This window comes from Thalia democratica, chromosome 7 (genome assembly GCF_965202585.1).
Source record: "Thalia democratica chromosome 7, ktThaDemo2.hap1.1, whole genome shotgun sequence".
NCBI lineage: Eukaryota > Metazoa > Chordata > Thaliacea > Salpida > Salpidae > Thalia > Thalia democratica.
Genome location: NC_139171.1, coordinates 34,052,492 through 34,066,569, shown reverse-complemented (window position 1 = coordinate 34,066,569; position 14,078 = coordinate 34,052,492). Strand labels below are relative to the sequence as shown.

At 25.0% G+C, this 14,078-nt stretch overlaps 1 protein-coding gene across 1 annotated transcript; it reads left to right on the top strand.

Moving 5' to 3' along the window:
* The first annotated feature begins 7,602 nt into the window (after nt 1-7,602).
* LOC145841285 (proto-oncogene c-Rel-like) lies at nt 7,603-11,929 on the top strand. Its single transcript, XM_082948650.1, has 10 exons — nt 7,603-7,650; nt 7,856-7,928; nt 7,993-8,121; nt 8,553-8,630; nt 9,268-9,404; nt 9,754-9,905; nt 10,048-10,229; nt 11,006-11,122; nt 11,470-11,558; nt 11,813-11,929. The coding sequence occupies exons 1-10, from the start codon at nt 7,603-7,605 to the stop codon at nt 11,927-11,929; spliced, it is 1,122 nt and encodes a 373-aa protein (XP_082804776.1).
* The last annotated feature ends 2,149 nt before the right edge of the window (nt 11,930-14,078 follow it).

The window sequence follows — 14,078 nt, the reverse complement described above, 5'->3', positions numbered from 1 at the left end:
CAAAAAGCTTTAATTTTTCATAAAGCTCTAATCATCAGCCAGTTAAATTCAAAATAAAAAGCACTGTACTAAACAAAGATACAAAAGTTATGCAAAAAAACAAAAAACATTATGACGTAATATTGTACATTACAAAAAAGGAAGGTTGTTTAAATAAGAGGAGCAAATTTATATTGTCTTGTCGACATATGAAAAAGCTTCTCTTAAAATACAACAAATTTTGAAGTATTTTATAGTCAATTAAGGGCATAGGGGGGGGTAAACACCCTTTTTTGGTTTTTGATCTTATTTTATATAGTTTTTTCTAAGCTACAAGATGCTTTTTACAGATTTTAAAAATTCAAAATAATTTTTTAGATATAGCCGGTCATAGTCGGAGGCTACAATAGGATCCTTATGGGAGGCGCAAACTAAAACGGCAAATAACTAGAAATCACTAAAAATCTATCTCCTCTTACATTTTTTGAGCTAACTACCTCAAATTTTCAGGAAATGTTCCTTGCAATATTTAGAAAATTCTGTCGGAACAGAATTTAAAAAAATTAAAAAATAAAAATTTTATAATAAAAAAACTAAAAAAAAACTGTTTTTTTTGTTTATTTTTTTTATAAAATTTTTATTTTTCAATTTTTTAAAAATTCCTTCCGACAGAATTTTCTAAATATATCAAGGAACGTTTCCTGAAAGTTTGAGGTAGTTATCTCAAAAAACGTAGGAGAAGATAGATTTTTAGTGAAATAGTCTAATTTTGCTGTTTTAGTTTGCGCCTCCCATAAGAAACCTATTGTTGCCTCCGACTTTGACCGGCTATATCTCAAAAATTACTTTGAATCTTAAAAATCTGTAAAAAGCATCTTGTAACTTAGTAAAAACTATATAAAATAAGATCAAAAACCAAAAAAGGGTGTTTACCCCCCCCCTATGCCCTTAACTGTTGTTTTCGGTAATTTTAGTTGTTTGATTAGTTAGATGGTAGATCGATTTTTGTACTGAATATTTGTAATGTACAATATTACGTCATAATGTTTTTTGTTTTTTTGCATAACTTTTGTATCTTTGTTTAGTACAGTGCTTTTTATTTTGAATTTAACTGGCTGATGATTAAAGCTTTATGAAAAATTAAAGCTTTTTGAAACATATGTACCAGAACTTTTAAAATTGCCATTTCAATAAATTATATATATATATATGTATGATAGGATTTTTTGTGTCAAATTGAAATTTTACTACTTAACATGTATAAATTGTTAAAAATTCCAGGTTCTTCCTGGTTTTTTTAAAGATTTCTCAAATTTCAGGTTTTCCAGGTAAAGTGGCAACCCTGTTGGTTACCAAAGTGAGAAATATGAATCGATTTTTTTAAAGTTGTTAATCTGTAAATAGTAATAATTACGATACTAATATACTTTTTTTTATATAAATTAGTTTTTTTGAAATTTATCCAATTTTTCAACCTATTATTTTGTTTTTTAAGTCTATATGAAAGAAAGTGCTGCAAAATGTTTAAAATTTAGATAAAATATTTGCTTTTGAAACTGTTTTCTTTAGATAGTAACATAAGATGTGGAGAAAATTTTTTTAATCATTGTGGTTTACAAAATCGACATACACAACAAAAATACAAAAACTAGAAAAAATAGATACAAAAAAAAAAAATTTTTATTCTTTTATTCTATATACAGTTAAATACATTTCAACAAATGTCATAGTTTTATTTAAGTTTATATTTGAATTTAAATGGCTACACAGTATACACAATTCAAAATGATAAGCTACACATTGTCATAACAAAATAATGCTACATGCATTTAATAATGACTAAACAAAAAATTTCATTATATTATTGATAAAAACTCAATATTTTACTCATTTAAATATAGATATATTTTTGTTAGAAAACTACGTTTTTTGAAAATTGAAACATAGATAAAAACTAGCCCATTTAAATTTTAATAATTTCTTGTCTCAGTAGCTATATACAAGTCAATTTTAGATTCTTTCTTGCCCTGGACAAGACGTTAAAAGGTATCCGTGGTGTGCAACAAAATAATCAAAAGGTTCTTTGTGCACCAGGTTTTAGGACAAAACATTTTGAGGTCTTTTTTTGACATATAACTCTTTGAGTCAAGAAAACTATCCAGATTGACCAAAAATTGTCCTGAGTTCTTCTTGGTGCTTAGAATCCTTTAACAAAATTAAATAAATCTTTTATATTTTAAATAATTTCTTCAAAATCAATAAAAATATAGTTTTTGAACAAAATTGGTCATAAAGTATGAACATACTGGAATAACTAAATATCATTCATATCTAGAAAAAAATGAAATGAGATTTTAAAAAAATCTTTTTAAACTATCCTGAAATTCTTATTAAAAAACAAACTGGCCCAAGACATTCTGTTTTTTTTTTGAACTAGTCTGAGTTATAATCAGATTTTTTTTTAAATTCAAACTGTCCTAAATTATGTTGAGTGTATGGCAACCCTGGTATAAATTGTAATAGAAATTTATTGATAAATAATTTAAAACAAATTGTAAAACAAACCATGCAGAAAAATACAGCAAACCAGTCTTTAATAGATCAGGAAATGAAATGAGTTAATTCATCATATTCGAAAAATGTAAGTATACAGTATAAAGTTTGAAGAAAATTGCATTGAGTTGTATAATTTTAGTATTTTGGTGATTCAATGACACCACCATTGCACAACTTATTCACAGTCTTGTAAATGCTTAAAAAATCCATTTTATCTAGTATACTGCTGCAAGAGGATGATGGTTCTGGAAAGTATAAGCTTTTTATACGCTTTACAATTCTATAAAACTCAATATAAACTCATAAACATTAAAAGAATCAATTTATAATTATTTTTTTCTTCAATTCTGAATTGTTTAATTTTTTATCATACAAATAAAACAAAAAACATATTTTTTATAAACACTAGGAAGAATTTTTTTTTTTTTTGAATTCATATATTTTTTAAAGTTTTAATATATTTTACATTTAAATTTTTTACTTTTTAATATTGTTTTTTAAATTTGTAGTTACTTCGCAGATAAATAAAATGTTTTTTATCCAAAAATTAATTGGCGTTTTTTACAACTAAAAAAAAATCCTAAAATAGTACTTATTTTTACTTTTAATACTTTAAAATCGTTTTTCGGTTTTTCAATTAAAAAAAAGATTTTCTTATTTTAGTATTTATTTTTTTATTTTTTGGTTACTTATCTCTAGACTTTTGTGTCTTTACTTTGTATACAATTACAAATAAAACTGTACATGGTAAAAACTTAATAGTTCGAAAACAAATCTGCTTTACACAGATATGTCGTATCTTAGCTTACTGTAGTACATTATTATTGTTATTATTATTATTATTATTATTATTATTATTATTATTATTATTATTATTATTATTATTATTATTATTATTATTATTACTATTATTACTATTATTATTATTATTATCATTTTTGTTATTATAATATATAACTTAGTTTTTAAGTTAGACAATGCTGTCTCACTATAAGTTTTAATTGAACACAAAATCAGCAACGCTTATAAATTTTGGGCAAAGGACCTGGTGTGTATTATAGTTTATTAAACGACAAAAAAAGACGCTCAAAATTTTTGTTCCTAGGACCTTGTGCACTAAGAACCTTTCGGTTATCGAGTCGCACAACACGGATACCTTTTAACGTCTTGTCCAGAACTTAACTTAAAGTAGACATAAGTTAAAGCAAAAATTTTATTAACGATTAGTTTCGATAGAAACTACATTAAAGATTAAAAACATTGTCTAATAAAGCGTTAACACAAGTTGTTGCTGAGATAAATTGTTTAGTCATTATTTGACAGAGGTATAAGATAGACCCGACTAAAGCAAACCGTCCGCACAAAATCAACTCTTAAGTATACAGTTTCTTGTTTACAGCAAACTATGCAGACCATGTAAAAAAATATTTAAAATATCAAAACTCACCTCTGATTTCTCCAACTCTCCATGCTGCGATTTTGAAAAAGAAATTTACTAACAAATAAATACTAACTTAAACTTTTCATAATTTAAAGTAGTTGTATCAAAATAAAACATGTTATGCACTTCCTTGTTTTTTTTTTATCTTATTTGCTGTAGCATTTTTTTCTGTAATTGCTTAATTTCATTTTTCTATAGTTTCTGTTTGCTGTTTTGTAGGTATTTCCACACAAAGTTGCCATATTTAAACTGTTAAAAAGTCGCACGTTTTTGACATTCATATACGAATTTTAAAATCTTTTTCTTTAATCTACTCTAAATTTCTCGGTAAAGCAACGCATGGTTAAGCTCTACTAAAAGCGGGATACTATTATTAACATTATTTCATTTAACATTCAATGCTTATTATAACTTTAAGAGCTCTATACTAACACTTAAGCTATGTACATTTCGTAGAAGTGTAAACAGGTAAAAATTTCAAATAGACATATCATATATGCTACTACAGAGATGTTTTTGAAATTTACTAATTTCTAATAGCAAAATATAAAACATGTAAAACTTTAACTTTGCGCAATATAAGTTCAAAATATTTAACGCTAATAAAACTAGTTAAAATAGTACCCTAAAACAAGTTTTATTTTGTATCGGTAGTTCCTTTTCAGTTATCCCATATCGTTTTAATTTTAAGTCACCTTGAAATTTTAAAACTTAACCTAGAGTTTTAATGCTTAAAGTTTTTAGTGTGTAAAGTTTTTAGTGCGAAAGTAAAGAAATACAACTAAGTAACTATAAACTTAAAAATATTTTTGTTTTGTTGTTAGGTAAATGAAACTGAGTCTAGACTAAGTTTTAGAAAAAGTTTTGAATGATCAAAAACATTTGAAACCAAACAAAATTTAGATTAAAAATATAGTCACAAGAAACTTAAAATTTGATAAATATTAATAAGTTTTATTGAACTTCTGTATCATTTCACAAGTAACTTCTATGTACCTTTTAGCTCACAGTTTTTAGCTTTTCAACTCTAAAGCATTCGTTTTGTGCACGGTGAAAGGGCACAACCAGATCATAACAACTAAACAATACGAAACAAATTTTTAACAGAGTTTGTACTTTGACGGCAGTTTTTAACTAGCTGACCTTATAAAATACTTGCAGATAACTATGTTTTTTTTGAAAGCTCTTTGGTCATATTTATAAGTTCTTGACTGTAAAATGTAACTTGTACATGATGGAATATTTTAATGTAAGTTCAAATTCAGGGTGGTAGCAGTGTAGGGATGTAGCTCCAACTAGTTTGCACCTGTTCATCTTACTAAATTAGAGCTTTGAATAAAAAAATTTTAAGGAAATGAAAGTTACCTAAAACTAAAAGAAAATATATGCTTGCTTACACTATTTTACTATTAAACCTAGCACCAGACAACGTTATTATTTACTAATTTATCTTTTAATGTTCTTTGTTTAGATAGTTAATGTGAAGAAATGCTGTGCCTTAATTTAGTTAAAAACTATGAAATATATGAGCAAAAATAAAAAAAAACACATCCTTATTCTAAAAGTTTCCCGTATTTGTTTCTTGAAGGACAAAAAAAGCACTCAAAAAGTTTGGTTTAAGGATCTAAAGTACAAAAAAAAAGTATATCGAGTCATACAATAAAATAAGTAGAGTTAGTTCCAAAAACAACTAAGTGATCGTACTGTTTTTAACTTATATATTTTTCAGTAAATTTATTGTTTCTAAAGTACGCTTTAAGTAAACTTAGTATATACTAAAGTTTAAAATATCTATATATTAACCTACCATTGTTTAAACATCTCTATTGTCAATTTAAGTAAAATTACAGCAACCAGGTTTTTGAATATCTAAATAGTTTTTAAAACTTTATAAAACTGTGTCAAAAATTAGTACGAGTATTAACTTAAGTATAAAAAATAAAATCGAGTTATTTAAAGGACTGCTGTGCCATAGTATACTTGAAAAAAGGTTGATTAAAATTCAATTTGCTAATTTAATCATAACTAAACTGCTTTTTATTTGTAATAAACAAGTTTTGTATATAAGAACACACGTACTAAAAGAAGAAACTTAATTGTATGTTTTAGTTTTTACAAATTACAATAGTTTTAAGTTTAAAGATTAATATAATAATTATGGAATTAGATATCTCATTAAAAAAAATTTTTTTATAAGGACCTGTTAAAGATAAACTTTATTCTAATTTCTTACCAATTTAAGTACTTTAAAGTACTTTGTAGGTTACTGTTTCTATTAATCTTAAAATTTTACTTAGTTATTCACTATCTTATAAAGCTATTTTTATTAAAAAATATATTTAAGTTAAAACTAACTATTTTTCATAAACGACCGTTTCGAAAATGGACTTTAGCTTCAGATTGTTTATAAAAATTTAAGTAAATAACATTAAGGTGTTACAAATGAAGCAGTGAACAAGTTTTGCTAATATTTAAAAAAAATATTGTACAGTAAAAAGTAACCTAGTTGTTTTTGAACGTTAGAAAAGTTAAAAAAGTGTTGTAGCAACTAAATATGACAAGTTTTCATTGATCAAAAAAGTCATTCTAACGTTAATAGAAAGTAAATGTTTTCTAAAACTAAAGAAGTTTTTGTGACAATAACTTAAATCTAAGCTGTTCAAAAAAGAATAAAATACACTCATACTTTTAAAACAATTGATTTATTTATTTTGGATTTTAGTTAAAGTTTTGAATAAAAAGAGTAAAAGTTAAACTCTAGGTTGCAGTAGTAACACAGAAAACGTCGCTTCGAAAATTAAATCATGAATTATTAAAAAAAATCTACTCCAAAAAGTTGTGGAAGCTTTGAAAGGTAAACTTTAGTATCTTTAACAAAAGTTGTTAATTGTTTATAAATATTTTTTCATTTCATGATTAGATAAAAAAAAGACAATGGAAATTTTAAAATAAAACTTTAGACAAAAACAGTATTTGTTTAAAACAGAGTTTATTTAAAAACTGTAAATTCAAAACTAGTAAGAGTAATACATTTTAACATTTATTTCAGTAAACGAAGGGCCAATAGAATGAAAAACTATTTGAACAAGTACTATGCAGATATATATTTTAAACGTCTAACGGTTCATAGCTCGAGAAAAGTTAAGCATGTTTTTATGACAAGATAGGGTAAGGAGAAAATAGAAAGAAAGTAAATACACCGTTTACACAAGCAACTTTCCAAAGATATCGTGAAGTTGTGTGCTGTTTATAGTTTGTTTGAGCAAGCCATGTTAATGATAATTTCCAGTCATTTTAGTTTTATGAAGTTAGTTTGCTGCTTTCATTAAAATAATAACGGAAGTCATTAATTTTAAATAAGTTCAGTTTGTATGTTTTTTGAGCGGTTACATGGTTTGTACTAAACTAGTGAACTATTTAAAAAAATTAATTGCTTAATATAAGTAGTGGAAAAAGTTTAATTTCATTAAATGCATTAAAAAAGTTCAAATTTAAAGATTTTACATGTATCATAGATTGATTTACAAGTTTTATAAATAAATATTTTCTTAAGCTTACTTTTATTTCTTGTAGTAAAAACAATATATTTTACAGAAGCTTATTAAAAGTGTATATAAATAATAAATATGGAAGACTGTATTGAAACAAACAGGGAACTTAACACTTTAAAGATTGTTAGTTGATTTTTATTAAACCGTCATTATGCTGAAGTTTTTATTAAAAGCTTGTTTTGTGTACTTTTTACTTTCTAGATAACAACAAAAGTTCTCGACTTAAATATAAGGAAAATGATAAAATCAAAATTTTTTAGTTGAAAATTGTATTATTAACAAAATTTAAAATTTTGAATTGGAAAGCTTATTTTAATATTTTTTTTAGATAACGATCATTCAAAGTGTTTTCGTCATTTTGTTGACCATTGGATTTTCATACCTGTATGTGAAACTAAAAAGTAAGTTTGCATCTTTTTTAGCTTTTGAATAAAAGTAGTAAAAAAAAACTTTCGACTTTGTCAGGATTGTATGATGTTGTGGAAGTTAAAAAATCAAAAGCTGTCAAACTTGCTCAGTACATTGATGAGCAATCTGCCAATAACAGTGTGGATAAAAACCTTCGAGAAGATTACTTTGATCTATATGAAAAAGGTTTAAACGTTTTAAAAGTGGTTTTTCATACCCTTTGTCATAAATAAAGAAGTTTCTATAAGCGTACAAAAAGATTTATTTTCTTTACACAATTTATTTTAGAACGGTTCTTTTTATATTTATATTAAAAGTAATGTAAGTAAACAGTATAGTATATGTTGAAAATTATAAATGCTCGATGAAACTTAAAAAAGTTTAAAATAGTTTAAGATAGAAATCTTAAAACAGTTTATTTCAAGATAGTATTACATAGTTTTAATAGTAAAAAAAGGTTTGTTCTAAACGTGACATTTAGTGTCTTTTGAAATTAAGAGATTATATAAAAACTTATAAATGACAAAAAAAGTTAGACTGGTTTTTTAGAGTTTAATTTAAAATTTATCTTAATATTTTCTATCGAAGATCTTTACTTAAATAAATCCATGTTTCAGACTTTTCAAAACAAAACACTAACTTGGTGGGCAATGAGAACTTGTGTATTGACAGAAGACTACAGAACACTGAAAAAGGTACAAAATTAAAGAAATAACTTACCTCAAAAATGTTAAAGTTTAATTGATTCATAGACTTGTAAAATGAGAAAAAAACCTGAAAAACACACTTTCAGTTCATACCACAAACAACATTCTGAATGATTTTTATATATAGAATATTCTTGCATATGATCAAAATAAAGAATCGACTTTTGTTCAAATATCTTTTTCACTTAAAATTTAAACAATGCATTCAAGTATTGTTGATACCAATAGTTTGTTTAGCTTTAAACAGTAGACATCAGGTGAAAGTTGTGCACAGCTTAATGATAAAAAAAAACTTACTGCTATTGTTAAGGTTTAGTATATAAATTGTTGCTATAAAATACAAAATATTAAAACATAGTAAAAACTATAGAAAAAGTAGCTCAAAAAATAATAAAGAAATACTTTTATTACATTTCAATTATTTTTAAACAGCAAATAAAAACTGTATATATTTGTGGGTAGGTGCGTTTTTTAAAGAAACCACGTAAACGAAATCATTTTAAGTTTGTCTCTTCTGAGTAATACTTGATAAAAAACAATTAGTATAATACTTCTTTATAAATAAACAAAAAAAAAAGACTACACATCAAAAAACTTTTTTAAATAACAAGAAAAATCAACAAAGGGAATGTATGCTTGAAGTTTTCTGAACAGCCCAATTACAAAACAACGAGCCTCAAGTTCAACCGACAAGAAAACTGCATTTGTCCTCTGCACGGTGAAAACACAAGACCTGGTCACCTGACCTGGCCTACAATTCAAGTTAGTTTATTATAATATTCTGCTAGTACGGCGTTTCCTAAAGTACCAGGGTGAAATAAGTAGTTAGTAAGTATCATTAACTAGTAAACGAGTGATATCTAGTAAATTGCGACAATTTTTTTTTCAATTTCTAGTAAAAGTAGCGATTGTAAAAATGAGTTTAGGAAACCCTGTGCTAAAAAACTTTAAACCTAGTGTTCTTGTGATGCATAAAAATATTAATTTCTGAATACCTCTCATCAAATAGTAATAGTATTAAACAATGATGATGATTAAAAGCAGTTTATTGTTTCAAATACAATACTAAATTATAAAAAATATAGATGAGAAACTTAATCTTATTGTTTAGGTTTTAAACTACCGAGGAAGTTTAGTAATAAAAGCAAGTTTAGTCATTCATAACAAACCCTTCAGTATTCATCCCTACAAATTGGTTGATGAAGATTGCAAAGACGGCATATTTGAACGCTTGTATGACATAACAAATGGAGATTTTATAACGTATATAGTAAAGTTTACAAATTTTTTTTTTTGATGTTGTAATAAAACAGATATCTAGTGTAACACATTATTTTAACCTTTAACTATGGTTTAATTTAAAATATACTATGAATTGAAAAAAAAAGCAGCATGATTATTACAGACTAAAACTAGCCATTAAAAGCATTTCGCTAGAAGAGTTTAAAAATTTGGAAAAGCTTTCGGATGACCAGACCGAATCTGACTTTACTGTGTATGACCCGTCTAGATTGAGACTGAAAGTTGAAGCATTTTCAAACGACATACTAATGGCAGAAGTTTTTTCAAGAGCTATTGAAGACACAGGTGGTTTTTATATTTATCATGATTTAAAAAGAAATTTAAGCTAAATAGCAAAAAACAGTTAACTTATATATACTTTTTTAACTTTTTGTAAAGTAATGAGCTAAAAAAAAAACTAAAATTCTGTAAAGTGATTTATAATGTTTCTTACTTTTTGTAATCTGGCAGAAGTAACTATATCATATTTATTCCTAAATTAAAAAACAGAAACCATGCACAGAATATTGTTAATTAAGTGTTTTGAGCTCACTAAATTGTTTTGCTTTAGTTTATTTAGAAAACAAAACTTTTTATATATTTTATATAAAAGCTATAGAAATGCAACATAAATATTTTAAAAAGTTTATTTATGTCTTATATTCGATAGTATGTCTGTGTTCAGTATTAATTTTTGTGCAAACTACTGTCCATTTTAAAGAAACACTACTTTGTTTTCAATACAAGCTGATTAAAACTAAAAAAAAAAACGTAATAGTTAACATATTGTATTGTTTTCTGTTTAAGCTCCGCTTAATTAAAAACAGAAAAATAGCAATAATTTAGGTATTGGTCTATTTTTTTGTCTAGTCTATTTTTTCAGACCAGTGAAAAAATGTCTTAGGAAATCCATTAAGTCTTATTTAAATTATATACTGGTTACTAAACTTTTCTAGTGTTGAGCCTTTATATTTTCTTAATTACCTAATTAAAAATATTTATTAGTTTTATAAAGTTTTCGTTTTTAGTCTTAGGTTTCATCATAAAAATAAAAACTTAACTTTACTTACTGTTTTCAACAGCAAACGAAAACTTCGAGGCTTCAATTTGTCAAAATACAATCCTGAAAGGAAAAGCTAAAGGAAATGAGGTTAAAAGTACGCTTACACCTTATCAGCTGCCTTACAACTTTAATAAAGGTTTTAACTGCTTAAAATAAATCATTAGTAAATAAAATTGGTAACTTATGGTAAGAGAAATTAGTTTAACGTAGTTCTGAATTATAAAACTACAAAAAAAATATCAATGCTAAATCATGCTTGCTAAAAACGTTTTTTTATTTTAAATATACTATCAAACTAATTATATATGAAAACTAATATAACAATGCTTATTTTTCATTTGTACTAAAAATCCATAAAAACAAGTTATTTTAAATATAAACTTTTGATAAAAAAGTATTGAAAAACAGTGTTTAAAAATTAAACATTTTTCAAGTGACATATTATTTAGTAATAATAAGTGTTATATCATCCATTTATTGTAGATGATTTTGAAATAGTATTTCAATCGGAAGATAAAGAATGGTGGGCTCTAGCAAAAGTTTTATCTATAAATCACTTAATGAACAAAACAGTCAGTTTTTAGTTTAAGTTATCACGATGTTTTACTACTTTCATTCGATTTGTTTTTTTTACTAATTTATAAAAGCGGTTTCCGTCTATCTGATAGTTTATCTTTTCAATAAAAAAAGAACTGTCATCAAAATTAAAGAAAACATTTTTCATTAAATCTTAAAAGAAGCTAAACAAATTTAAATATTTTTAACCATTTTATGTAAGTTCAAACACCATAACTCCGAAAGCATAATAAAATTTATAATTTTACAGAGAATAGAATTTCTTACCCCATCATGCGGAGAGTGTTTAAATTGTTATTTCTACATAAGGCAGCATGGTTCTTCTGTTAGGGGAAAACCAACACCGTTTTGTTTCACTAATGCTTGAGATTTATTACTTAATTTTATCTTTTTGTAGTTTTCATACTTTGCCTTGATGTTCATAATAAACAAAACAATCAAGATCCAAGTTTAAATGTTTTTTAATAAAAAAAGATCAAAAACTATTAAGTTTAACAAACATCTTAAATATAAATACAACTCTATTTGTTACCAAATTTAGCTGCATTGTTGATAAATTTATATTTTTCGACAAAAAACAAAGTTGTTTTTAAATCTACAATTGTAACGATAAGAAAAGCATAAAAGAATATTAAACAGCGTTTCACTAATTAGTTTTTAAATAATGATAAAAAAGTTATGAAAATATGTTTTGTGCTTTTGTTCATTACCACTTATTAAAAAACTACTTTATTTTTAACAACACCTTGAAAATAAAAACATAAAGTAATTTTCTTATGTGAATTTTTATTAACTTAAAGTTGGCTATAAAAATATAATTTTTATTTACTATTTTATACTGATTAAATTTTGGTAGTTTTTTTTGCTTCATTAAAATCGGTTTAGGCTTACATTAACACAAAGTTATAACTGAGAGATCTCTATGTAAAGTAGACAGTTTATAACTGTTAATATAGTTTATTATTATACTATAGGGACTTACGTTTACTAACTTGTTAAGTATATATAGATCTGAAAAGAAATATTTGCAAAAATGGACGATACAATATAAATGCAAGGTAAACATAAACTAGTGATAACGCCATATAAAAGAAAACAACCTGTGTCAATGATATTGATATTTTAGCAATAATTATTAATAGTTATTTGTGGTAGTAAGACTTATAACTGTATTCCAATACAACTTAGTTTTGAAGAAACAAGTTCAAAAAAGTAGAAGTTTTTTACAGGTGGGCCTAATCTAGTTTAATTTTTACGACCCTGCTTTTCAGAAAGAAATTAAAATAATTTTTTGCCAAGTATGACGCAATATATAGAGTAAAATACACCAAAATAAAAATAAAAAGTAGTAAAAACTAAAAAGTAGTTTATGTCATAAAGTGTAAGTTTCAAAACGTTGTAGATCGAAAAAAAAAACATAAGTTTTGTTTAAATTAAACTTTTTATATAAAAAAGCTATCTCTATTGTCTCTAAATGATTTCATCAAATGTTTTTTATATTGCTAAGCTCTCTTTCTAAACATACAATTTCAATATGACAAATAAGAGTTACAAGTATGTTCAATTATGTTTCAATTATGTTTCAATATGGTCACCCTATTTAAAAAAAGACATTATTAGGATTGAGTCTGTGCAGAGAAATTTTACTCGTTTTGTTTGTATTAGATGCAACATTTCAAATACCTCATACGAAGATAGATTGGTGAAACTCAGATTGGAGTCTCTAGAGTATAGAAGATGGCAGTTTGACTTGATAACACTTTTTAAAATTGTTATTGGTAAATATAAAAAAATTTTCAATCAGTTTTTTGTTTTTTCTCGGACCAATTATAATTTGAGAGAAAATAATAAAAAAATTAAATGTAAATATAATTTTAATAACAGTCAGTGGCAAAATTCTTTTTTCTGCAGAACAATAAATATGTTGAATAAGTTACCGCAGGATGTGGTTTCGTGTGGGAGGGTGGAACAATTTCGATTAAAACTAAAAAAAATCGATTTAAATGATGTAAACACAAGTAAAATACAGTGATTAACGAATAAAAATTTGTTGTAAAATATTAGTATCACTAAGATCAATTTTTCTTCCTTACGCCTTCCCCCTACAGATTATAAGTTTTTATATATAATTGTTGTTAATGTGTAATTTTTTTTAGTCTATTTTATATGAGAATTTATTTCGTTTTGTTCTATGTGCATACTAAGTTATTATTTATCATACAGGACTATTTGTTTGTAGATTTTTTTTTACTATGTTATTTTTAGATTTTATTTTTCATTGAATGTAATTTGTTTGTTTCTTTTTTCGTGTGTATTGTTTAAGCGGCTGAGTTTTAATGCCTGAGTCCATCTTTGCACAATAAACTCCAATAATAATAATAATAATAATAATAATAATAATAATAATAATAATAATAATAATAATAATGATAATAATAATAATAATAATAATATCAACAAAAAACATCGGCGAAAGTCAGCAGTGCCGAAGCCTGGACTTTCGTTTGCCGTGAGAC